Source organism: Wallemia mellicola (assembly GCF_000263375.1).
Source record: "Wallemia mellicola CBS 633.66 unplaced genomic scaffold WALSEscaffold_13, whole genome shotgun sequence".
In the NCBI taxonomy this organism is placed as follows: Eukaryota; Fungi; Basidiomycota; class Wallemiomycetes; order Wallemiales; family Wallemiaceae; genus Wallemia; species Wallemia mellicola.
This window is the reverse complement of record NW_006531970.1, coordinates 175,195-198,155: the sequence shown is the minus strand read 5'-3', so window position 1 is coordinate 198,155 and position 22,961 is coordinate 175,195. Positions and strand designations below refer to the sequence as shown.

The window sequence follows — 22,961 nt, the reverse complement described above, 5'->3', positions numbered from 1 at the left end:
GGACGGGCTGCTCGCAACTTGAAGACGAACGACCAAGTTGTGAGTAGAAAAATATATACCATAGAATGCGAAAAGAAACAAAATGATGGTACTCTTAAGTAAGTTGCGTCTGAATATAAATTGACGACAACATATGCCTTTTTTTACTGATACTCGTCGCATTCTATGGCTTCTGTAAGACTCCTTTTCTAACAATAATACAGTAAATTGCAATTACAAATCATTTATGAGTTCTAGTAGCTGGTTTATATTCGATGCATTTGATTTGTTCGTAGTTTCGATTGTCGTGTCAGTTTGCTCAGCATTGAGGGAATTCTCCTTCTTCGTGACCCTCTCTATAGTCTGAGCCGATGCTTGCTGTAGTGTGGCTATATTTTGCCTTATCTCTTCATGCTTGGCTTTGATTTCTTCTATCTTTGTTTTCCGTTTGTCTTGCTGTTGTTGCTGGAGGTAGTTGAGGGTTTCTTTCGCCTGTGGAAGAGTTATGATAAGTTAGTGCTTTATCAAAAAGGAAGACTACGCACCTGCATCGGGCGTAGCTCGTTAATGATATGATGCATATTGATGCCCGTCAATCTAATATGCTCAATCTGGGAATAGTTAGCTTGAAGGTGCACAGATACTGGTCCTTCCTACCTTATCCCTCACTCTCGACAGCGGATCGGCATTGAGTGGTGGTGGGGCAGCAGTCAATTCCCGTGTAATATCAAAGTGTGTCATCAAAATAGTCCGCAGGAGAGAATGCAAGACTGGTTTCTTATCTAAGTAGACTATAAGCTATTATCTTGATGATAATTCAACGAACCTGGCAAGTCATCTGGGTATAGTTGCTCTACACCGCTCTCTTTCAACGATGGGAGACTCTCTTTGAGCTATAAACGCCGATGAGAGGTTGTACATACGGTAATATCTACTAACCGGCCAAAGTTCACCGTATGCGCTATAATAACCATCCTCTAGAATCCAATCAACGCGGGGTTTAACGAGTGTAGTGCGTAAATCAACGTCTATATCTTCACCCTTGGTTTTGTTATACCACTCCACGAATGCTTCCTTAGTAGCTGGTATGTCGGTAGGAAGACCCTCTAGTAAATCTAAATTATCCTGACTAAAGTACTTGTATTGTGAAGGTGGTGCGGGGAATGTACTGCCAACTTCTATTGTTTCGCTGTCCATCCTCCTCGTTGTTAACTTCAAAGAGTGACGCGCTGCTTCTTGCTACACTATCATGAACTCACTCAATGGCGCTACGAATATAAGAAATAATTTAGAAGTAGAGAATTATAACGGTTTATATAAACATAGACTGAATTTGTAGGCTATCCTACGCCCTCTTTGATTGTCAACTAACGCGTCGCGTTTTAGTTATCAAGATGCACCTTTATTAGAGGTTAGCTTGGAGGAATTTGAAAGTTGGGCTATAGATAGACTGAAGGGTATGTATACAACTTTACTGATCTTTTTACAGACTAATACATCTCAGTTCTCGCTGAAATCGAAGCTTCTCAAGTGAGAAACAGATCGTTCCAGGATATGCGAACTGTCATTCAAACACAATGCAAGAAGCTATTGAACCTTTCAAGCAATACTATGCGCTCATCTACCCTCGACGCTGAGAGGAAGAAGGATCATGTCAGCCATTACGTTCTCAGACTGGCCTTCTGTAGATCAGAAGAACTCAGACGGCGGTTTGTCAAAGCAGAAACAACGCTCTTTAGGATACGCTTCGATGACGCCAGTACGAGTGAACGAAACGCGTTTCTGCAGTCTTTGAAAAACAGCCAATCAAGTAGAATAGATTGGGAAGAAGTGGGTGGTTCGAGCACGCTTCTACTATCTTCTTAACACATACAGGTGGATTCTATCGAAAAAGAGAGCTTGAAGGATTTACTAACAAACTCAAATCCTGCTATCGCTATTTCAAAGTCAGGAAATGAGTTTGACAAGGAGACATACTACAAGGTACTCAAAGCATCATTGTCGACACAAAACCCTCTAACAACATCTTTAGGTGAAGTGGACACAAGTACCAGAATTGGTCGAAAGACGTCGCGTGTTTTTGAAAGAAGGCTACGCATACGTACCAATGCGCGATCAAACATCGCTTATTATGAACTCCTTTTCATCACAGTTAACGCAAGCTTTAGAAGTACGTATTATTGTTAAAATGGTTCTTGAACTCACACTATTTAGTACACAGCTAAAGCACTCCCACGTCTCGACGAAGATAGCAGACTTTTACCAGTTTTGTCTCACCTCTCTATGTCATTCCTCGCTGGTTTATCATCCGAAGCCTTCGACCCTGCAACATATAGCTCAGATAGGAAGATATCAGCAGAATCTATCGATATACTCGCAAAGAAGCATTTCCCAATGTGTATGCGTAATCTTCATGGCAACCTCCAATCAAATCACCATTTGAAACATTTCGGCAGATTACAATACTCACTTTTCTTAAAAGGTATTGGTTTAAGTGTTGACGAAGCCATAGTATTTTGGCGCAAAAGTTACGGTGCTAGCATATCAGATGATAAATTTAACAAAGAGTATCGTTACAATATACGCCATAATTATGGTTTAGAAGGTAGCAGACGTGCGTATCCACCACGATCATGTCAAAAAATTATCACACAAGATCAACCAGGTCCACAAGACAATCACGGTTGTCCATTTAGACATTTCTCACTTGACAATCTTGTACCTTCCTTGCGAGCAACTTATGGTATAACCGACGCAAATGACCTCAACGAGATAACAGGCGCAGTTAAAGCTCAGCATTTCCACGTTGCATGTACAAGGGTATTTGAAATTACTCATGCAAATAAGGGAGTCACCAAAGGTGATGGATTGGGTAATGGTGAAAGTGTAAACCATCCAAATAGGTACTTTGAAAGATCATTACAACTATCAGAAGATAATTCAACTGAACCAATGGTTGTAGATGCTTCTTCATAAGTTTTTTATACCATACTTCTGTAAATTATGAACTTATTCTATTATCAAACTTATCAAAACCGATTGGCATAAAGATCATGTAAAGAGAAATGCGAGACATGTAGTATCTTTGTGTACAAGTAGAGTGAGAAGTGATTAATGAAATATTATATCCAGTCTATACGTTATATTAAAAATAACTGATGCAGAGTTGTAAGATTGTAAGATTGTTGAAAGCAAGGAGTAGTTAGAAGATTATCGAAATCTTCTTGAGGTGGTCGGAGAAATCAATTGAATAAGGTTTGCCAAATACGTTTAGGTATTGGAGCATTCTTACGAGCTTGTCTTTGGGCATTGAGATAATCGGCAGTTAAGAAAACTTTTCTTCCGGTATCAAGATCAATATCTTTACTGCTCTTAGGGAATGTCTTCTTTATGAGGAATGATTGCGCATAGAATAATATTCCAGCTGGTAATGCCATGTATGCCTGGAAGAAACTAGAAGCTCTCTCCTGTCCGTCCATTCCACCTTCACCTATAGGGAATACTGCGATGTAAAATTGAGCTATGAGGATTAAAATAATTACAAATCCTGCGAACCAACTTCCAATGATACCCGCACTACTTCTATATGGTATCTCATCCTTTGTGTGACCTTGTTTGTACCACGCGCTACGGAAACGAATGTGACAAGCGCAAATTGATAACCAAGTGAAAAGTGTTGACAATGCACTGACTGCAATCAGCCAGTCTAAGACTGTTGATCCATTACTAGCAAGAGCAAGATATGCAAGTGGTCCGAAAAGCAATGAGACGAAAACCGCGTTAATTGGTCTACCAGCCTTATCAACCTTAGCACACCATCTAGGTAAGAACTTCTGCATTGCCATTGCTTGAATGGTACGACTACCACCATAAACAGATGCAAGAGCGATGGAAAGGCACGATAATAGAATGATTACGTTCATCAAGTGATCCAAGCTGAATTTTCTTGGTTAGTAATTATAATAAACTGATCAAAAAGCACTCACCCCAAGACATTTGATTTGTTCATCATAATGACGAATGGTGAAGTTGCAGATGGATTGTCATCACTCATGAGCCTTGCATCATCGTATGGTACATTGACTCCGATGATAATTATAGATACGAAGAAAACGATGAAAATTCTCCAAACAACTGCCTTGATAGCACTAGGCATAACCTTTACTGGATCTTTTACTTCAGATACAGCGATACCAACGAGTTCAGAACCAGCAAAAGAGAAAGCTGCAGCTACAAATACACTACAAACACCTTTGAATCCGTTTACGATACCATTGTGTAGTCCATCAGCTCTGTAATATTCGCCACCAACATATTGACCATAATCACCAGAGCTAGGACCTCCACCGCAATTGAAAACAACACCAGCAACGATGAATAATATTATAATGGCTACTTTAACTATAGCCGACCAGAATTCTTCTTCGGCGTATGCTTTATTACCAAAAACATTGATCAAGATAACGATAACGAAGAAAACTGATATCCAAACTAAAGAGTTTGTTAGATGTGCTATTCCGGTTGTTATTCCCACATACCAGCGTTAGATGTTTTTATATCAAAAATTTCACCATCCCAATACTGTATAGTTTGTGCAATAGCCGTTAATTCCGTGGGCAACACGACAACCCATTGGAGAGCGTAAAGCATACCCATCGCATAACCGACATTCTCGTCAATGAAACGATTTGCCATCGCATAGAAACCACCCTCAGCAGGGTATAAAATTGCTAGTTCACCGATAGCGTTAATAACGCAGAAGAGTGTGACGGCCAGAATAAGCCATCCTATGATCATGGAGACAGGTCCACCATCTGAGAGTGCACCACCTGTGCTGATAAATAATCCTGTTCCGATCGAACCACCGACTGCAATCATCTGAAGCGACCTTCCCGGGATATTTTTATGTAAGACACCATCAGAGGCAGCGCCTTCAATTTCTTCTTGAGCGATTTCACCTGAATCTGTTGCTACTGCTACTCTCGCTGGAGTTGCTGGTGCTGTTTTGAATGACTCGAAAGTCAAACCAAGTCTAGTGAGGAAGGACTCTTGGGATGGATCGTACACTTCAGGTGCATTGCTCACATCTGGAGTATAGGAGCCTTCTTTCTTGTCCTCTATTTTCGGGCTTGCACTGGACAAGCCGACTATCTTCTCTTCGTCGTTTAGCATCCGTTGTTATATATGGTTAGGTGTATGTTTATGCGTAGATTATTTTAGGATACCTCTTTTGGTCGTATCTCTTCAAAGTGAACTGATAAGAGCAGTTTTTGAAGGGAGTAAGGTACAATCTACGGTCGAAAAAATTCTGCACTTTAGCTAACTTTAAATAGTCTAAAATATTATTTGAATCCTGCTGATAATTATAGGCTAGTCATACGTATAGAATTTGCCGAAATTTTTTACTCAAGTGATTTCAACCCATTAGCCTTCGCTTATGACGAGAGGATTCTGTCGGTCTGACCCAAAAATCGGAGTATATTTATATACCGTCCCTACACTACCTTCTGATAAGTATCATCCGACACTTTCCTTTTTGGGTTAGATTGTTATCAGCGATTGTTTCATGCCGAAAAAATTTGCTGCGTCAGATGGCTCAAGTGCATGCATTCAATACATACAGATGACATTTTTAATTAAAGATACAATAAGCTTTTGTTGGCAATGGCGTATACCAGTGACTGTATGTGCGCCGACACATGAAGCGGGATTACCGATGCATCGATCTGTTATCAAATCAGATATATCGGTTGTGCGGTAAGGTACTCACAATATGTATATTATTTGCACCATGTAATCTGAGCTTATCGTCGACGACTCCGCCGCGATCAACCTTCCCAATTCTCGCAGTACCAATCCCGTGGTACTCTCCGAATATTCTCTTTTTGACGAGATCCTCCCAGTCATCCTCACTCTGTACGTGAGCGCCGGGGATCACCTCACGCTCAACAACAGCGCTAAGGGGCTGTTGCCACGCTATCCTACGTGTATACTTCGATGCTGCCTTTTGGAAAAGAACGTCAATAGGATGTGAAAGATAATTAGGCTGTATGCGCGGGTGTGCAAGCGGATTACTACTCCGTATATGTACTTCTCCCCTTGCAAATGGGTGCTGATTCGCAGCTAGTAGCGTCAAGTATGTTTTGTTGACATCGGGAGGATTGAAGACGTCAGCGAAGAAACCAACATTGATGAATTCTGATTGTGTAACGCTATCACTTTCCAGAAACTCTAGCTGCTTGAGATATTGGTCTTTGTACTCCCCTTCATAGAGATATACTTCTTTTATCAGCTCTGCAAGCTCCGATTGATCTTCTTTGTCCAACAATTGATCTTTGGTGAGGTATGCAACGCACACATTTGCTTGCTCAAGTAGAGAGACTGATTGAGAGCGGTACTTTGCTAGCTCCTCTAGAGCGATAGACGGATTGAAATGTCTTGACATGTTAGTAGAACAAATAGCTGAAAGACACACTCACACGGGGTCCAAGTTACGAACCGAACTGTCCACCTCAAACACAGAAGCTACATAAGTGTGATCCTGAAAGTTCTTTCCTATGTTTGGCTGATGAAGAATGGTCTCAATGCCATACCTGGGTGCTATCAGATGGATTCAACCTATATCTCACATCACTCACTTCTTCAATATCTCCTCATCTCCGATCCCACTCAACTCGAGAATATGCGGTGTGGAGATTGCACCTGCTGCCATAACCACTTTGTTTAATACCGCAACACTGTGCTTCTTGCCATTTCTTATGTATTCCACACCAACGGCATTTAAAATTCCTCTTGAGTCTTTTTCTGTGACAACACGAGACACAGTGGCATTATCTATGATTGTCAGCTTTGAACTGTCCCTAACAGGCTTTAGAAAGGCTGAAGCAGAATACGACCGTGTAAAGTTCGATGGGTTCATTGTTATCGGTGAGACATTCGCACCGACGTTGTTACCATCTGCTGGCTTATAGGAGAGTATGAGAAAAGCAAAATACTTCTGAAGCTACCTACGTTGACGTTTGAAGCTATGTGTAATCTTCTTAGAGTTTCCAACCATGCTTCATCCATTTTGGTAGCGTAGCGAGGATACGATAGTTGTATCTCACCGTTGTGGCCATAGTTAGAGGTATCTACAGGCTCATCTAGACCAAACAACTTGTTGGTGATTTCAGAAGGTGGATTGAATGTCTCAACTTCTTTCATCCTGTGAGGATCGTTAGATGCATAATACCACGTACGGAGCACACCCACGCTTCAATAAGACTATCCCAATCCCATCCGTTCACCCCAAGGTCATTCCAAGCGTTAATTTCAACTTCGGCAGGTCTATTCCACAATCTTACTCATTGAGTGACGTGATGTGATATAAACAAAAACTTACAGGAAATTAATGGCACTACTTCCACCAAGTGTGCGTCCTCTAGGCATAGGCTGTTTCAATCCAACGTCGTATTTCCAGTCAATGTGAGAATTGAGCATACTTCCGTACATTCCTGAAATATTGACGCCATCTTCGCGATCTGAGTCCGGTCCAGCTTCAATAACAAGCACGGACGCGCCCCTTTGGACTAACCTATTCGCTGCAACTAAACCGGAGGTTCCCCCGCCGACGATAACCTTGTTCGTTAAGAAATCAAATTAACGCGACCGGATAAATACCCACGTATTCGAATGATGGTGTCATTGAAGTGGCTCTATAGCGTACATAAACTATTCCCACTAGTAGTGCTATAAGCGGTCCGATTACTTTCATCGTGATAACAAGACGCGCAAATGTGATGCATCAAATTAAAGTATGATAACGAGAGCGCTAATGAGTTAATATAAAATATACCGTTATCATTGCACTCCCACTCTTTCTGCTCTGCAACCACGTCATGAAAGTGATATTAATCGGTGTAGGCGGTAGCTCATCTTCAGGCAAGACTACACTCTCGAAGAAGCTGTTAAATATACTACCAAATTCGTTCATTATACATCAGGATGATTTCGCTCCACCGAATGACAAAATACCGTTAGATCCAATACACAACGTGCAAAATTGGGATGATCCTGACTATTCAATAGAGTGGGATAGACTAATAAAGGTATTGGATTATGTTAAAACGGAAGGAAAACTGCCATCATCGCATAAATCACACGATCATCTTCATCCACCCTCACAATCGAATCTCATATCGAAGGACTTAAACGCTAAAGAATTAGCATTGCAGAAGAAATCAAAAGAACGTTCACCTGATGGTGTCATATACGCTCTTCTCGATGGTTTCTTGTGTTTTTATAACGAAACAGTTAGGAACATGCTAGACGTGCGGATATTCCTCAATGCGGACAGGGAGACACTAAAAAAACGACGTGCACAAAGAGAAGGTTATGCTACTGCAGGTGAGACAATCACACACACAAGCTTCTTGTCCTAACTGACTTAAGAAGGAGATGTATGGATTGATCCACCATTCTATTTTGACGATATCGTATGGCCTGCTTAGTAGGTACTATGTAGGCACTTTTACTTCTCTCACTGTTCCCAGCATCAAAGCGCATAAGGATGTTTTTGTAAATGGAGATCCAGAAGCTGGTATACCAACCCCGCATATTAGGGATTTACATGTCTATGATTCAACAAAGTTGGACGTCGATGAAATTCTATCGAATGCGACGGTTGACATTGTAGAATATGCAAGACAAACACGATTATAGCAATGCCATACAACAAGAATACATTGTGATACAAAAATGAATTAAATTAGGTTGAGAGGTTCGCGTTATTAATTTATCTGCTCTTGTGGTGGATCTGTTATGCTGTCATTATGCTCGATTTTTGTGAATTCAAGTGGCTCGGTCTGACCGATAACGGGCGGTTGAGCAGAGTCTACTGGATTTATTGGATCAATTGGGTCTACGGAATTTACCGGGTTTACCTCAAATGATCTACCATCGTTGATTTCAAATGACTTGCCATTCGGACCAGTTGGAAATTGACTTCCTTGTACCGAGAACTGTAATTGATCGGTCGCAGCAGCTGGTAAGGCTGATGTTGATCCGCCTGTTGGGTGTAATGCAGCTGCATCGTCGACATCGCCATATGCGTCATCTTCCTCTTCAACATCATCATCATCATCATCATCGTCTTCTTCATCACCATAATCGTCTTCTTCTTCTAATTCAGCATCACCATCTTCTTCATCTTCGTCATACTGTATACGTCTTGAAGAGCGTCTAGATGAGCGACGTGTACCCTTTGGTGTTTTTGTCGTTGTTTGTGGAGATGTGATTGATTGCAGATTTGATTTACCAGCGAAACCGCCAGATGCTTCGTGTAATCTTCTTGCAGATCTACCATGGGCACCTGAGTGATCCATGTGGTATCTGAAACCATTGGCATTTTTCCAGCGCTTGTTGCATCCTGGAACAGGGCATGCGTATGGTCTTTCTGAGACAGCAGCTTCATCACGACTGAGAGTTTTGAGAACCCCATTACAGTTACCGTGATTAATGTGATACTTCAAACCGTTTCTGTTCTTCCATGTCTTTGAGCATTCTGGGTTTGGACACTTGAATGGGCGAGGATCGGATTGGTCAGGGACCTGTGAGAGGGCATGGGCCATGGCCTCCTCTGCTGTGTTGTACTTTGTTTCGTCGTATGCAGGATAATTTGCCCTTCTGGCCATCAAAGATTCTCCCTTCATATGGCTGTCTGGTGATTCAATTTTTCTGAAACCCAAGGTCTGGTCCTGGAACATAGGAGCAGCTGTAGGTCTCATAGCTGGTGGAAGTGCAGACATGCTATCGTCACCGGCGCCATCCTCGTCATACGCTGCGTCCTCTTCTGAACCATTCAAGTCAGTGACTTCATTGAGCAAGTGATGGGAAGGTGAAGTATGTACACTAAAGGTATTTACTGGCTTCTTGTCTTCGGGGTAGCGCTTTAAATCTTCACCGTACCAATTAATGAGATTGTTGGACGATGCGATGTCGTTGCTGGCAGCTACGTAATAGTCAGCGACCGAAGTTTTTGAAAAATTACGAAAACGCACCCCTGAGGTAATCAATTTCACTTAGAGGAATTTCCTTTGAGCATTCGTCGGAAGTTGCCAAATGATTTCTGAGATCGCTATCAACGAGGAAAACCTTTGAGCAGGAATGACAGCGTGAACCTGGGACATTAAATTGACCAAGCTGATCTAAATATTGCAACTGATCCTCCATTCAGATTTAATTTCGATGTTCAAGATCAAGTGATGAATTTTTTTGTAGCCGCGAGATTTCATGAAAATTGTAAAATCAGATATTCTGACTAATAGTGCTATATTATACCAAACTGATGTCACAGATTCACATACATAGAAAAATAGTTTGCAAAATTTGTTGGATAAATTTTAATTGACTCGGTTGGCAGACAGACTGGCTACATTGGGCGAGCGTGTGGCAAAGGCAAACATCTAAAAGAGGCCTTACCACAATATAATGTAATAACATGATCAAAAGGAGCCCCTTGGGAGCCTCTATAAAAGGTTTACAATTGTGAAAACTGCAAATGGTAATACTATACATCCTAAAGAACATTGCCACTTGATAGATAGTTTCTTACTGTCATAAAAGCGTGTTTAAAACATTCAAACAAAATTTTGCAGATGTGCGTAAACAATGAAAATTTAGATGAAAAACAACCACAGAACTTTTAGTTTTTGAGGCTGCCATGAGGGTTATTAAAGCTTATTTATCATGTGGACCTCTAAGGTCAAGTTTAAGAGCGCTTTCAGGGCTATAGCATCAGAGATGTGGCTACCGCGACAAGTCAAGCAGATAGAGAATAGGAGAGCCTAGAATGAGGTATGGCGGAATAAACACTAACGAGTCTATATATTAGCATATTAACCTTCCTGCATTACTTTTACTTTGGTGGGATCTCCCATATCAGCAAAAAGAGGAACGGCCATCGTCGTCGTTGAGTACTATACAGTATAGATACATATACAGTTATAAATGCATATATTTAACTTTACAGAATTACACCACCCCTACATCTCTTTATTAGCAACCATCACAGGTAAATCAATGCCAGCTCGTACTTCATCGCCTGAATCTTCAAAAAGATACCATCGTGACAGAGAAGATGAAGTAGATTACCACAGATCTGGCCGTGAGAGAGATAGACGTGAACGTGAGCGAGAGAGAGACAGAGACAGAGATAGACGTAACAGGGACAGATATAGACGGAGATCTAGGTGAGCAATACATATAGAATGTTGTAATAGCCATTCATCAGCTCTAAGGTCACCACCAGCGAGAAATGACAGAAACGACAGAAATGAGAGAGATCAGAAGCCAACTGAGAAGCCAGCCGAGAGCACGCCACAAAAGGAGAAGACAGAGGATAGGAAAAAGCGTATGGAGGCTTTCTTAGCTGCTCGTAAAGCTGCAAAAGCGAAAGAGAGCCCTGCTCCGAGCCAGTCTCAATCACCAGCCACGCCAGCAGCACCATCGAACAACCAGAGCGCACAACAGAAGCCTATCTCTTTAGGTCTTAAAGCATTCTCTAATAGAAATATAACAACAAAAGCTGCAACAATGGATTATGATGAGGAGTCGAACAGTCTGGCTATGCATACTTTACCACCCGTGCAATCGTCGATTCCAACAAATAGCATTGGCGGAGATATAGAATCAACTGAAGACCAGGGTGATAAGATGGCAGTGGATGAACCAAGCGAACAGCCACAGGAGGAGGAAGAGGAAGAGGAAGACCCTCTTGACGCCTTCATGAGTGGTGTTAAAGAAGAAGTCACCCGCGTTAACGAATCAGATAAAAAGCGTATGGGTACTAAACCCAACACAGTCACAGCTGCTCGACTAGATGACGATGACGACGATGAAGAAGAGGAGCAGAAAGAGGAAGACGTTTCAAAGATGTCAGCAGAAGATATTTTAGCATTGGCAGCCAGTAGAGTGAAAAGGAAAGAAGTTGCTGTCACTGATCACTCGAAAGTCGACTATGAACCTTTCAGAAAGTCTTTCTACAATCCACCGTCTGAAATCCAGAACCTATCCGAAGAGGACGCGGAGAACCAACGCTTGCTACTCGATGGTATCAAGATCAGAGGTATTGATTGCCCAAAACCAGTGACAAAGTGGTCACTGTTGGGTTTACCATCCTCTTGTCTTGAAGTTATCAAATATTTACAGTATGATCAACCGTCGTCTATCCAAGCACAAGCATTACCTGCTATAATGAGTGGTAGAGATGTTATTGGTGTCGCAAAAACAGGTTCCGGAAAGACAATAGCCTTTTTGCTACCACTCTTTAGACATATAAAAGATCAACGTCCACTTGAGAATCTCGAGGGTCCAATTGGTGTGATTATGACGCCAACTAGAGAGTTAGCTGTCCAAATTCACCGTGAATGTAAGCCATTTTTAAAGGCTTTAGGATTGAGAGCTATCGCAGCTTACGGTGGATCACCAATAAGTGAGCAAATTGCCGAGATGAAGAAAGGTGCAGAAATTGTCGTATGTACACCAGGACGGATGATAGATTTGTTGGCTGCAAACTCCGGCAGAGTCACAAACCTCCGTAGAACTACCTATCTTGTTCTCGATGAAGCTGATAGAATGTTTGACATGGGTTTTGAACCACAAGTAATGAAAATTATCAATAACGTGCGGCCTGATCGCCAAACTGTATTGTTTTCGGCCACTTTCCCTAAACAAATGGAATCGCTGGCTAGAAAGATACTTCAAAAGCCACTAGAGATAACTGTTGGTGGTAGATCAGTTGTTGCCCCTGAAATTGACCAACAAGTTGAAGTGAGAGAGGAATCTAGTAAATTCAATCGCTTGTTAGAAATACTTGGACAAACTTATAATGAAGATGATGAAGCAAGAACGCTCATTTTCGTAGATAGACAGGAAGCTGCTGATAATTTGCTCTTCAACTTGCGCATAAAAGGTTACGTCGCTATGAGTTTACATGGAGGAAAAGACCAAGTAGATAGAGACCAGGCTATAACGGATTTCAAAAATGGTGTTATACCAATTGTCATAGCTACATCAGTTGCAGCAAGAGGGTTAGACGTCAAGCTCCTCAAGTTGGTTTTGAACTATGACGCACCTAACCACTTGGAAGATTACGTACATAGAGCAGGTAGAACAGGTAGAGCAGGTAACAAAGGAACCTGCATCACCTTCATCACACCTGAGCAAGACAAATATTCTGTTGATATAGAAAAAGCCTTAACCGCCTCTGGTGCAAGCGTTCCTAGTGAGCTTAAAGCTATGTCCGAAGCATTCCTCCAGAAGGTCAAAGAAGGTAAGGCTACAGTTGCAGGATCAGGATTCGGAGGTAAGGGTTTGGACAGATTTGAAAAAGAACGTCAAGATCTCGAAAAGGCACAAAGGAGTGCTTACGGTGAAGACGAAGAAGTCAAAAAGGATGGTGCCGCTAGTGCTGCCACTAACGAGAAGGTATCAAAGGAGACTGAAGATATGTTTGGCGAGATCAAAATTCAAAAAGGACCAGCACCTGCTGATTATAAACCACTCAATCTTGGAGCATCTACCGATTCAAGCGATATCAAACCAGAGAATGCAACTTCGGCAGTCGCTAAAGCTGCTGCTGTCGCTGCCAAGCTTAGTATGCAACGTGGAGCAGCTGTATCTGCAACTCTAGGTGGTCCAATCAAGAACAAAGATCCCGATGCAACAGACTACCATGCGATTATTCCAATCAACGATTACCACCAACGTGCTAGGTGGAAGATTACCAATAAGGAGACCATTGTCTATCTGAACGAAACCACTGGATGTTCTATCACCAATAAAGGTATCTATTACGAGCCTGGAAAAGAGCCTTCTTTGGCAGACCAACCAAAGTTGCACTTGCTTGTTGAATCAAATGAGATAGAAAGGGTGAGTGGACTATTTAAAAAAAGAATACCTAAGTCTAACGATATTCAGGTTGAGAAAGCAGTACGCTCAATCAAGTTTATTCTCATTGAAGCAACCCAAGCAGCGCTTGAATTTGATGCCAAGAACCAGACAACAGGTCGTTATAGCGTACTCTGATTTCTTTGTAATAATAACTTAATGCGTACGAGTAATGTAAATAATCTAAAATGCATAATCAAAAAAGGCTACCCAAGAAACCCATTCTATTGACATAATCTGCGACAGTACCCAACCAAATGAAACCACCGAGTTTGGAATTGCTGACAAACTTCAACCAACAATCTGAAGGACTATCAAGATTAACAGTTTTGAGTTGCCAAGCGAGGTGAGCAGCAGCTCCTCCAGGTGCAAGTAAGTAAAATGGCAGAGTGGCATCAGCAGCATATCCGGCTGCGCTCAAAAGGCCGACAAATCCACCTGAGAAGGCTGTTAAAACTGGCTTAGTTTGTTCGCCAAAGAGTAGCGCTGTTGACTTGATACCAGCGTGTACATCATCAGTTTTGTCTTGATGTGCGTAGATAGTATCATAGACAATCGTCCAGCAGAAAGCGCCCGTGTAAAGTGGCAGGACAGTCTGCCAAGCGCAAGATCCTGCAATTGCAGAATATCCGAGGAGTGCACCCCAGTTGAAAGCCAATCCGAGAACTGCTTGCGGCCAATACGTTATCCGTTTCATGAAGGGGTAAATAGTGACCAATGAGAGTGAAGAAGCACCTAATAAGATACTGTCGGCTATCAGAGTAGTCTACTTCAGAGATGTTGATACTCACCTGTATAAATTGAGTTGAGTAAGAATACCCAACCCGGCGGAGAGTTGCAATCCAAGGAATCCAATAGCGTTCGCTGGTGTCACATCGCCTGCTGCCAGCGGCCTTGTTTTCGTGCGCTCGACAGCAGCATCCAGCCTGCGATCCCATAAATCATTGATAACACATCCCGCACCTCTCATAATGAGCGATCCAGTACCAAATAGTGCGAGATATTTAAGCATTTCTGTCGGCGTAGCTTGTACTGCACTAGATGCTAAGGTGATTGACCATGCTTGGAAGACATTATCAGCACGAGTTAAGTTGAAGAAAGTAGAACACACCGCAAGGCCAAAAGAGTAAAAATGTTCCAATAGGTCTATCAGCTCTCGTGAGAAGAAAATAAGGCTTCCATTTGGCCGGTAAATTACGAAGTACGAATGACTCTTTCGGAAGAGCAGCAGGAGCAGAAGCAGGAGCAGTTGTTGACGTCGTGTTAAACCTCAGATTTAGGAGTACATTGCTATTCTGCAGCAAGCTACTTCTATAGCATTTCTGCGGTCTTGCTATCCCTAAGAAACCTCTTATCATGCTGTCACTTGCGAAGGGAAGGCACCCTATCAAATTATTACCCTAAGGAAGCAAAAAATTCGTATTCTCCTATTAGGCATGTCAATTCCAACTTTCTATCAGTGCATATGTATCTTTCTATCCTCGGGCATCTTCGAATGTAATTAATAGCTATAAGTAGCGACCGGCGACACATATGCTGTCATGCATTGTCTCCGGAAGCTAAGCTAGTTCTTTTAATAGCTTTTAATTTACACAAATTGAGTCAAGAATAGCCTTTTCAAATTGATAACTGCCATATCCGGGTCGTTCAGTCTCAGAAAGTGAAACAGGATAACTAAAGTTGTTTAACGGAATAATAATTCCCAAATACGGAAAGCGGAACAATTTAATTTGTTCGCAGGTCTCGCCGTCCAGGCATAATAAGAATCGCAGTGAATGGCCTTAACATTCTTCATCAATCACCACTACTTTCGTTAAAGAATAATCAAGATGACTCGTGCTACTTCAATCGCTCTCATTGCTTCCCTCGCTGGCGCTGCTTTCGCTACTGAATCAGTTGGTGATTGCTCAATCAACAACGTCAAGTGTTGTGACCAAGTTAAGGATGTTAAGGACCTCGACGAAGGTACTGCTTCCCTCATCGACATTCCAGAACTCCTCGGACAAGTTGGTCTCCAATGTGATCAAGTTCCTATCCTTGGTGGTAAGTGAAAAATTTCCGATAAGAACATTATCAACTAACGATAAACGAACAGTTGCTATTCAAGACATGTGTAAGAACACTGCTGCTTGTTGTGATGGTACCACACAAAATGGTCTTGTCAACGTCAACTGCACTCCTATTCCACTCATCTAGAGTGTCTCAAAAATGAATCTTGATATTGGACAATTATTCATCGTGTAACACATTAAAATACATTTAAATACACAAAATATAAAAATAATAAGCTTGAAATCGTTAGAAGTGCCTTTATGTGTCAAAAGTAGCATTTGTCTGCATCACTACATAATCCACAACAAAACAGCTAGATATGATGGACCACAGTCGCATCACTACATAATCCACAACAAAACAGCTAGATATGATGGACCACAGTCGCTTAATTACACATGCAAGATGCAGTTGGTGGTGTTTTCACTATCTTCCTAAAATAACATAACAAGATATGACTTAGAAGTGAATTAATGATATCCCTCCTATAAACAAGTCATATAATTAGAGCAATAGCAAAGTGTGATAGTAATAGCGGAGAAAGGGTGAATTAAATAGATAATATGCTAAATAATTACAAACTAATCTTACAATTGCATGCTTAATCGTTCGTTTCATGTTTAATGCGGCAGGCTACATCCGAAACATTATGTCGGATGTTGTGAGAGTATGTGCTAATCAGGTAAGAAAATGCATCTATTAAACTCGTAGTATTATTTCCTTGTTTCTGTATTCACTAATTTGTTATACAATAGTATATTTACTATGGTGCAATTTGTTGATGTTGTTTCATTATGACGATCTCAAAAAAAAAAATCAAACGCTATCTATGATAACCTGCTATAATTCACAACCAATTAGTCTTACTGTTGTTTCATATTAAGCCCTCTTAATCTAGTACCAGATCCGAATGAAGAGGATTATAAGAGACACAGCACAATAGATGTTAGGAACATAATTAATAATAAAATACATCTATTTCAATTTCAAGACGGCAACGCCTTCGACGTGACTTGTTTGAGGGAAGAGGTCGAATCTGTGGGGTATAAAGTTAACAAAAATAAAGATCATATGAGTTAACCTACCCTCTAAGACTCTCTATAGAATATGGACCATCCTCACCACAGAGCATGCCGACATCCCTCGCCTGTGTGTGTACATTACAGGAAACATAGACAACTCTGTGAGGTCTAAACTGTTTGAGCTGTGATATGAAAGGCTCATCGCAACCTTTACGTGGTGGATCGATAATAACAGAGGTGTTCTCAGCTGGGAAATCCTTCACGACATCGAAGATAGCCTCTGATCTACCAACTCTGAAGCTAATTTTGCTATCATCAAGACCATTCAATTTGACATTATGCTTGGCATACGAGATCGATTGCTCTGAGATCTCGATTCCGGCAACCTTATCGAAACGCTCTTGAAGACAGATTGAGAAGAGGCCAGCCCCACAGTAAGTATCGACAAGGTACATAGGGTCCTTCTTTTTCTCTGGCAGGGCCTCCAAAACATATTGTGTGAGAGGAACAAGAATACTCGAATTATTTTGGAAGAAAGATCCTGCCGTGAATTCAAAGAGCTTGTCACCGACAATTTCTCTAGTAATCTGCTTATGATCGGTTATGCATGTTCTTTCATCTGGCTTGATCGTTGACAAATCGACCGGTGGGATGTCGACACTTGTCGCGCTCGCGGCGTCAGCTGGTCTGACCATCGAATCACGAAGCAGGAGTGTAGCACCCCTCTTATAATTCTTTATTGTGGCTTTAACGTTAGCCCTCGCTGGCTTCATACCGACATTGAGCGTCTCAGTCGCAATCGGGCATTCCTCGATATCGATAGTGCTACGTCTACCCTTCATGTCGAAACCAATTTTTGCATCGTAGTCGTCACCTGCATTTTTAGGGGCGGCTTGGAAGTGTGGTGTTATTTTTGTTCTATAGTTGTACTGCTTTGGTGACGCAATGGTTGGCAAAATAGATGGTATAAGCTCAGGAGCGAGATGTGAGAACCTCTCATAGGCTTTCTCGACGACGCGTTGCTTGAGCAGGAGCTGTCTTTCGTATGGAATCATTTGATATTGGCAACCGGAGCAACTACCAAAGTAGCGACATTTGATTTGCTCGTCGTCTCTCCAGCTGTCGCGTTTGTCAAGGACCTTGACGAGATCAGCGTAGGAGTGACAGTAAGAGTTCCTATAGACCCTCGCAAGGATTCTTTCGCCAGGAAGACAGAACGGTACGGCTACGACCCAGGATTTGCACTCAGTGATTGCTAAACCATCACCTGAGCTCGACATTTGTGATATTTCCAATTCCAATTCAGTACCAAAGTCATACTTCGCAGCAAAGCAGCTTTCCTCTTTTATGTGTGTGTCTACGACGGCATCACCCAGTAGGTGTCTAACGTCGAGGAAGATGTTCTCCTCTGGACCACCACGTTCTACGGATTGTAATTTAGACTTCTTCTGTAACTTTGCGTATTTTTCTGCTTGTTTCTGTGCTTTGTCTTTTTTTGGTTGCTGAGGTTTCTTCTGTACTACTGGCTGCTCAATAGAGACTTCTAACTTAGCTTTCTTGTGAACTGGCGACGACATTATTCTAAATCCTAGACTTCTCGTCAGCCGACTGAGCATGCAATTGCTCAGTTCTTGGTAGATAAGCGAGAAGACGAATCAAATTATATTTTTTACAACATACAAAAAACTAAAGTCTAAATAAATGCTATTTTGCTAATCTGAGTCTAATATTTCAATTGACTTGCCCTTCTTGCTCCAGTAGTCATACCTCGAGTTCCTTTGCTCATCGGATTCTCTTTTCTGCTTTTTTGGCCGTTTCTGAGGTGGCGCTTTAGTTTGCTTCTTCTCTACGATCTCAACATCTGAATCTTCGGATGAATCAACGAAAGTCAAATTTGCATCGCCTCTGCTTCTCTTTGTCCCTTTGTTTTGTATATGCAAGTACCTCGAGTCATCCTCTTCTGCATCATTATCTAATATGGTAATAACGCTGTTATCTTCCTCTTCATCTTCATCAAAGAATTTGTGTCTCTTATTATCCTCAACGGTGCTTTTAACAATCTTCTCGGGGACGCTCTTGATATCTAAATTAAGTTCCTTCTCTGGTGGTGGTAGACCTAAATAACGCTGAAGTATTCCCTTCTGATAAAGTTCAATAGTAACTCTACGTTTATTGAGAACAATTTGAGAGATACCCATAAAGCTCAACAAAAGACTTCTCTCCTCATCTGGAACCTCATCACGGAGGCTGAGATGTCTATTCGACTTTTTCGCCTCAATCTCTGATGCTTGTGCATAGAGCTTATTCGTTAGCATGTCATAAGCACCTGCTATGACTTTCCTAACGTTGAGAATGTTGAAAGAACCTTTACTGATATCGTTCTCTGCATCCTGTGGGTCTTGTATGGATAGCAAATACGGTTGACCATATTGGTGCCATCCTCGACTCGATTTGCTGAAGTAGTAGCCAGCACCTTCGATCGATATACCAGTGACGTCGTAGTTAAAATTCCTGCCGTAGAGCTCCAGCAAATCGACAAGTAGCACTCCGAGATTATCAAGTGGGTTGATATCGCCTCTCCGGACTTTAGGATGCATCTGCAAGAATGACACGACGAGACAGATAACAGAATAGGAGCTCACACCACCAGTATAGACCTCATTCATGCTCCTCTGTGAGAGGAAACACTTGAGTAACATCGAAAGTGGCCTTGCAGCGGGGTATCTGTCCAAAATTTCGTTCACCATTCTACCTGCATCAACACCGTTCGTCTGATTGAGTGAAATATCAATTGGATAACCACCAAAGGATGATGTGAACTTTATAATTGGTACGCGTGCTTTTGATATCACCTGTATACTCTGTGCGAGGTTCGCCTGGCGTAGCATTGAGGCCATAGTATGTAGCATCGACTGCTTGTTGTATTGATTAACACTTTTACGCATAACGACGAGGTCTATGTCTCCATCGGGGAGGTACAACCTCGTTTCGAAACTACCAAATGCAAAGACTTCAGCATCCGCCCAGCGTGAAGTTATACAGCGACGTATACACTCTATTGTGTACTCCCTCGTCTTGTGTTCAGTCAAAGAGGGGCTGATAAACTTTGTAAATGCGTTGACCTCCCTATGAAGTCTTCCTTTGTTAGTTTTAGTGAAGAATTAAGAGTCACTCACAATTCAGAGGCTGTCCGTAGGTTATCAAAATCAACATCTGCCATCCAGGGTGCCTTCTTCGAGCGTTGCTTCTCTATTTCCTTACGGGATTTGCCATTTTCACCTTTCTTTGTAGGTTTGCTAGTCGATGGCTCAGCAGCTTCATAGGCTCTCTTCTTTCCTTTGTCTATGGCGTCTGGCTCGTCAAACTTTATAAAATCAGCTTCGAGTCCCGCCGTCATCGTTGATCACAAACAAGAGAATGCAGAACAAAATTCTGATAGCAGGATTAGGAAATCTGCCATATCCAACAACATATCACTCAATCGGACAATTATTTCTTATAGAGTATGCTCGCAAACACAATCTACTTTGGCAGAAGAAGGGCGCTATATCATCCGCACAAATAGACGATAGAGTTCACATTTGTTATAGTCATCATCTCATGAATGTTAGTGGTAAGAGTATATCTAGTTATTACTCCCAAATACGCGCTGAGAAGTTGCTTGTCCTGCATGATGATTTGCAGCGAGACTGGATGAAAGTGGGTGTTTTATATAACAACATGCACTCAATAACTCTATCAGATATCCTTCAAAGCAGCTGGATCTGCTAATGGACATAATGGACTGAAATCAATAGCAAAGCACATGGGGACAGATTTCGACAGATTGCGAATAGGTATTGGTCGACCAGAAGACAAAAGCAAAGTACCCGATTACGTGCTATCTAAGATGAACACTAGTCAGCTCGACGAACTAAGAAATGGCAGTCTATACGATAAGATATCCCAACAATTAGACGAATATATAAGAATAAATTAGTTATACGAAAATCTATCATCTGTACCCTGCTTAACCATCATCTTAGCATCTGTTGTACCAACAATACGCTGTAATTTGAGTACATCAGCGCGTGAATAGAGTGAAATTGCACTAATGTCTGATGCCTCAACATTATTGTCTATACCCATATTCACAAATTCTGGATAAAAGACCGCGTGGTCCGGTAAACTATAAAAGAGGAAAGTTAAGCCACCTCTAAGTCTATATCTTCTAAAGAAGTGGAAACGTTCACTAACTAGTAAGAAGTTCACCTCGTTTTTAAAGAACGCTGTACGAACTCTCGATATTTCTTTATTAGTTGAATATTCACTGAGACCTGCGAACTTGACATCAGACGCTTTGAGGTAGTTTCTCAAGCGAACGAAATCAAAGTATGAGCTAACGAATATGATAGTAGAAGAAGAAGAAACCGCGGACTTCTTCAACGATGGGAGTGTCTTTTCTTTGAAGTATGCGAAACGTGCATCAGGTTCATCGAGGAGGTTATCAGCATCGAATCTATAAAAGCTTGATTTCACACCCTCTGCAACATCTCCAAGAACACCATTGAAACGTGTCTCCGTGCGTATCTTTCCATCAACATTATTGCAGTGTTTATTGAACAAATTGCGCATCTCTGGAGTTTCATAACCTGCCATGAGAACAGATTGGCGTAGATATCTAGCTTTGTTGTCAAGATACCATGGCTTAACTCTCGCGAAATCACATCCGTGTCCTTCTTTTGGAATGTTGTTGAGGTTTTCGAATATTTCTGTTAAGTGTTGCCAATTCTGCATAGTGATGACATCTAGTTTATCACCAACGACAATCTCAATCGAGGATAAATAATCCGTATCCTTCGATTTTTCCATTGCAAGCTTCAAACCCAATGGAGAAGCCAAAATAATATCAGAGGAGTAAAATTCTGCATATGGTTTGAAAGACTTTCTTGTTAATTTGACACCCAGTTTGAAATTATCATCGATGTTTCCCACAAATGTCGAGACATGGTCTGGAGGGTAAGTACCTGGAGGGCTACTTGCAATCTTATCGATTGCACCTTTTGGTAAGCTAAATTCTTGGAAGAGTCTTCCTTTATTGTCTGTTTGGGATGTTGGTGCATTGTCGATGAGATCCTTCAACCATTCAAGGGCGTTATGGCGGAATGGCGTCAATATAAGTACTTTCGGGCGTGTAAAACCTTGATCTGTGCATTCTGGAGCTTCCTTCCCTTTATTCTCGTCGTCAGCGTGGAAGTGTGCAAGTTTCTCGTTGTTCTTTAAAACACGACGGCGTGTGCTAAGTCGGGAAGGTTAGTTGATAATACATAAGAAAGGCGACTTGACACACCGGAAAAGATGGTTGTGGATGTGTAACGACAAGTTCTTACGCATCTTCGCATGCTCAGCTTCTGTGAGGTGACTGGAAAGTACATCCTTGTAGCTTCCAAGAAGTTTGAGAAGATCCTTATTGTGCTTTGCTTGTGTAAAGCGTGGACTTATATATACATTCTCGTTTGGACTAGCACCCAAACCGACTTCTGTGCATCTTCCTAGTGGACCATTTGAGGGTAGAGAATCCCACCTGTGATCAACAACTCTAGCAAGCAGCTCGTCTGTGAGATTTGTGGGCGTTGGACCAAAATGTGAGGAGAGAGTATCAAGACCTTCTTCATCGTCGTCTTCCTGGGGGGCAATTTCCTCTGGCTTTTCCTCTGTGTTATCTTGTACCTCTTGAGCATTCTTCTTCTTTTTCGTAGGGCTCTTCTTCTCAGTTCTCTCAGTCTTCTCAGTCTTCTCGGTATCCTCTGAGAGCTTCTTCTTCTTGGATGTCTTCTGGAGCTCTGGGTTATCAAATCGTATCCGCTTTGGCTGTGTTGATTTGCTCGCTGAGACGTTTATCATCGTCAGTAATTTTGTAGCAAGATCCTCATTTGTTGATGTTTTCGCCATTATGATAGCAAACCAAGAAGTTTCATAAATTCTATAAAATAATTTAAATTT

The 22,961-nt window shown here is 41.7% G+C and overlaps 13 protein-coding genes across 13 annotated transcripts; 5 read left to right on the top strand and 8 right to left on the bottom strand.

Moving 5' to 3' along the window:
• Nucleotides 1-213: 213 nt before the first annotated feature.
• WALSEDRAFT_69447 (hypothetical protein) lies at nt 214-1,187 on the bottom strand (the record flags this gene model as incomplete). Its single annotated transcript, XM_006958940.1, has 5 exons — nt 919-1,187; nt 806-872; nt 637-761; nt 525-590; nt 214-471 (listed from the first exon to the last, which is right to left on the bottom strand). The coding sequence occupies exons 1-5, from the start codon at nt 1,174-1,176 to the stop codon at nt 214-216; spliced, it is 774 nt and encodes a 257-aa protein (XP_006959002.1). The 5' UTR covers nt 1,177-1,187.
• A 41-nt stretch (nt 1,188-1,228) lies between these two features.
• Nucleotides 1,229-3,004, top strand: WALSEDRAFT_69446 (DNA primase, large subunit; the record flags this gene model as incomplete). Its single annotated transcript, XM_006958939.1, has 6 exons — nt 1,229-1,314; nt 1,366-1,436; nt 1,484-1,809; nt 1,855-1,962; nt 2,012-2,149; nt 2,194-3,004. 6 exons carry the CDS (start codon nt 1,229-1,231, stop codon nt 2,953-2,955), a joined length of 1,491 nt encoding a protein of 496 aa, XP_006959001.1. The 3' UTR covers nt 2,956-3,004.
• A 44-nt stretch (nt 3,005-3,048) lies between these two features.
• On the bottom strand, nt 3,049-5,749 carry WALSEDRAFT_32982 (APC amino acid permease). Its single transcript, XM_006958938.1, has 3 exons — nt 4,518-5,749; nt 3,966-4,470; nt 3,049-3,915 (listed from the first exon to the last, which is right to left on the bottom strand). The coding sequence occupies exons 1-3, from the start codon at nt 5,149-5,151 to the stop codon at nt 3,222-3,224; spliced, it is 1,833 nt and encodes a 610-aa protein (XP_006959000.1). The 5' UTR covers nt 5,152-5,749; the 3' UTR covers nt 3,049-3,221.
• On the bottom strand, nt 5,616-7,732 carry WALSEDRAFT_64909 (alcohol oxidase; the record flags this gene model as incomplete). The annotated part of the gene is made up of 8 exons (XM_006958937.1): nt 5,616-5,705; nt 5,750-6,416; nt 6,459-6,572; nt 6,618-6,943; nt 6,991-7,183; nt 7,231-7,317; nt 7,361-7,596; nt 7,643-7,732. 8 exons carry the CDS (start codon nt 7,730-7,732, stop codon nt 5,616-5,618), a joined length of 1,803 nt encoding a protein of 600 aa, XP_006958999.1.
• Nucleotides 7,573-10,234, top strand: WALSEDRAFT_60677 (P-loop containing nucleoside triphosphate hydrolase protein). The gene is made up of 3 exons (XM_006958935.1): nt 7,573-8,364; nt 8,410-8,467; nt 8,511-10,234. Exons 1-3 carry the CDS (start codon nt 7,857-7,859, stop codon nt 8,677-8,679), a joined length of 735 nt encoding a protein of 244 aa, XP_006958997.1. The 5' UTR covers nt 7,573-7,856; the 3' UTR covers nt 8,680-10,234.
• On the bottom strand, nt 8,748-10,188 carry WALSEDRAFT_29215 (hypothetical protein; the record flags this gene model as incomplete). The annotated part of the gene is made up of 2 exons (XM_006958936.1): nt 8,748-9,967; nt 10,017-10,188. 2 exons carry the CDS (start codon nt 10,186-10,188, stop codon nt 8,748-8,750), a joined length of 1,392 nt encoding a protein of 463 aa, XP_006958998.1.
• A 788-nt stretch (nt 10,235-11,022) lies between the features above and the next one.
• WALSEDRAFT_39192 (P-loop containing nucleoside triphosphate hydrolase protein) lies at nt 11,023-16,184 on the top strand. Its single transcript, XM_006958932.1, has 6 exons — nt 11,023-11,207; nt 11,256-13,887; nt 13,936-14,651; nt 14,697-14,967; nt 15,017-15,948; nt 16,001-16,184. Exons 1-3 carry the CDS (start codon nt 11,038-11,040, stop codon nt 14,041-14,043), a joined length of 2,910 nt encoding a protein of 969 aa, XP_006958994.1. The 5' UTR covers nt 11,023-11,037; the 3' UTR covers nt 14,044-14,651; nt 14,697-14,967; nt 15,017-15,948; nt 16,001-16,184.
• WALSEDRAFT_39190 (4-hydroxybenzoate polyprenyl transferase) lies at nt 11,046-15,779 on the bottom strand. Its single transcript, XM_006958934.1, has 4 exons — nt 15,017-15,779; nt 14,697-14,967; nt 11,256-14,651; nt 11,046-11,207 (listed from the first exon to the last, which is right to left on the bottom strand). Exons 1-3 carry the CDS (start codon nt 15,261-15,263, stop codon nt 14,102-14,104), a joined length of 1,068 nt encoding a protein of 355 aa, XP_006958996.1. The 5' UTR covers nt 15,264-15,779; the 3' UTR covers nt 11,046-11,207; nt 11,256-14,101.
• On the top strand, nt 15,735-16,101 carry WALSEDRAFT_64904 (hypothetical protein; the record flags this gene model as incomplete). The annotated part of the gene is made up of 2 exons (XM_006958933.1): nt 15,735-15,948; nt 16,001-16,101. The coding sequence occupies 2 exons, from the start codon at nt 15,735-15,737 to the stop codon at nt 16,099-16,101; spliced, it is 315 nt and encodes a 104-aa protein (XP_006958995.1).
• Nucleotides 16,185-16,907: 723 nt separating the features above from the next.
• WALSEDRAFT_46864 (S-adenosyl-L-methionine-dependent methyltransferase) lies at nt 16,908-18,623 on the bottom strand. The gene is made up of 2 exons (XM_006958931.1): nt 17,043-18,623; nt 16,908-16,993 (listed from the first exon to the last, which is right to left on the bottom strand). Exons 1-2 carry the CDS (start codon nt 18,593-18,595, stop codon nt 16,933-16,935), a joined length of 1,614 nt encoding a protein of 537 aa, XP_006958993.1. The 5' UTR covers nt 18,596-18,623; the 3' UTR covers nt 16,908-16,932.
• A 632-nt stretch (nt 18,624-19,255) lies between these two features.
• On the bottom strand, nt 19,256-20,376 carry WALSEDRAFT_19657 (Nucleotidyltransferase; the record flags this gene model as incomplete). Its single annotated transcript, XM_006958844.1, has 2 exons — nt 19,256-20,114; nt 20,156-20,376. Coding segments are annotated over 2 exons (1,080 nt in total), but the record flags the coding sequence as incomplete, so codon positions are not given.
• Nucleotides 20,377-20,396: 20 nt separating this feature from the next.
• Nucleotides 20,397-20,958, top strand: WALSEDRAFT_19653 (peptidyl-tRNA hydrolase; the record flags this gene model as incomplete). The annotated part of the gene is made up of 2 exons (XM_006958843.1): nt 20,397-20,678; nt 20,722-20,958. 2 exons carry the CDS (start codon nt 20,397-20,399, stop codon nt 20,956-20,958), a joined length of 519 nt encoding a protein of 172 aa, XP_006958905.1.
• WALSEDRAFT_60675 (DUF1253-domain-containing protein) lies at nt 20,581-22,910 on the bottom strand (the record flags this gene model as incomplete). The annotated part of the gene is made up of 4 exons (XM_006958930.1): nt 20,581-20,678; nt 20,722-22,257; nt 22,309-22,643; nt 22,689-22,910. The coding sequence occupies 3 exons, from the start codon at nt 22,908-22,910 to the stop codon at nt 20,955-20,957; spliced, it is 1,860 nt and encodes a 619-aa protein (XP_006958992.1). The 3' UTR covers nt 20,581-20,678; nt 20,722-20,954.
• Nucleotides 22,911-22,961: the final 51 nt, after the last annotated feature.

Coding starts and splice junctions, on each gene's coding strand:
- WALSEDRAFT_32982 (XM_006958938.1), bottom strand. CDS start 5,151: ATGCTAAACGACGAAGAGAAGATAGTCGGCTTGTCCAGTGCAAGCCCG. Junction 4,471..4,517: donor TATAAAAACATCTAACGCTG/GTATGTGGGAAT, acceptor CAAACTCTTTAG/TTTGGATATCAGTTTTCTTC. Junction 3,916..3,965: donor AACAAATCAAATGTCTTGGG/GTGAGTGCTTTT, acceptor AAGAAAATTCAG/CTTGGATCACTTGATGAACG.
- WALSEDRAFT_60677 (XM_006958935.1), top strand. CDS start 7,857: ATGAAAGTGATATTAATCGGTGTAGGCGGTAGCTCATCTTCAGGCAAG. Junction 8,365..8,409: donor AGAAGGTTATGCTACTGCAG/GTGAGACAATCA, acceptor AACTGACTTAAG/AAGGAGATGTATGGATTGAT. Junction 8,468..8,510: donor GATATCGTATGGCCTGCTTA/GTAGGTACTATG, acceptor CACTGTTCCCAG/CATCAAAGCGCATAAGGATG.
- WALSEDRAFT_39192 (XM_006958932.1), top strand. CDS start 11,038: ATGCCAGCTCGTACTTCATCGCCTGAATCTTCAAAAAGATACCATCGT. Junction 11,208..11,255: donor AGATATAGACGGAGATCTAG/GTGAGCAATACA, acceptor ATCAGCTCTAAG/GTCACCACCAGCGAGAAATG. Junction 13,888..13,935: donor AATCAAATGAGATAGAAAGG/GTGAGTGGACTA, acceptor AACGATATTCAG/GTTGAGAAAGCAGTACGCTC.
- WALSEDRAFT_39190 (XM_006958934.1), bottom strand. CDS start 15,263: ATGATAAGAGGTTTCTTAGGGATAGCAAGACCGCAGAAATGCTATAGA. Junction 14,968..15,016: donor TTTACTCTTTTGGCCTTGCG/GTGTGTTCTACT, acceptor ATGTCTTCCAAG/CATGGTCAATCACCTTAGCA. Junction 14,652..14,696: donor ACTCAACTCAATTTATACAG/GTGAGTATCAAC, acceptor GATAGCCGACAG/TATCTTATTAGGTGCTTCTT.
- WALSEDRAFT_46864 (XM_006958931.1), bottom strand. CDS start 18,595: ATGCTCAGTCGGCTGACGAGAAGTCTAGGATTTAGAATAATGTCGTCG. Junction 16,994..17,042: donor TCTATAGAGAGTCTTAGAGG/GTAGGTTAACTC, acceptor TATACCCCACAG/ATTCGACCTCTTCCCTCAAA.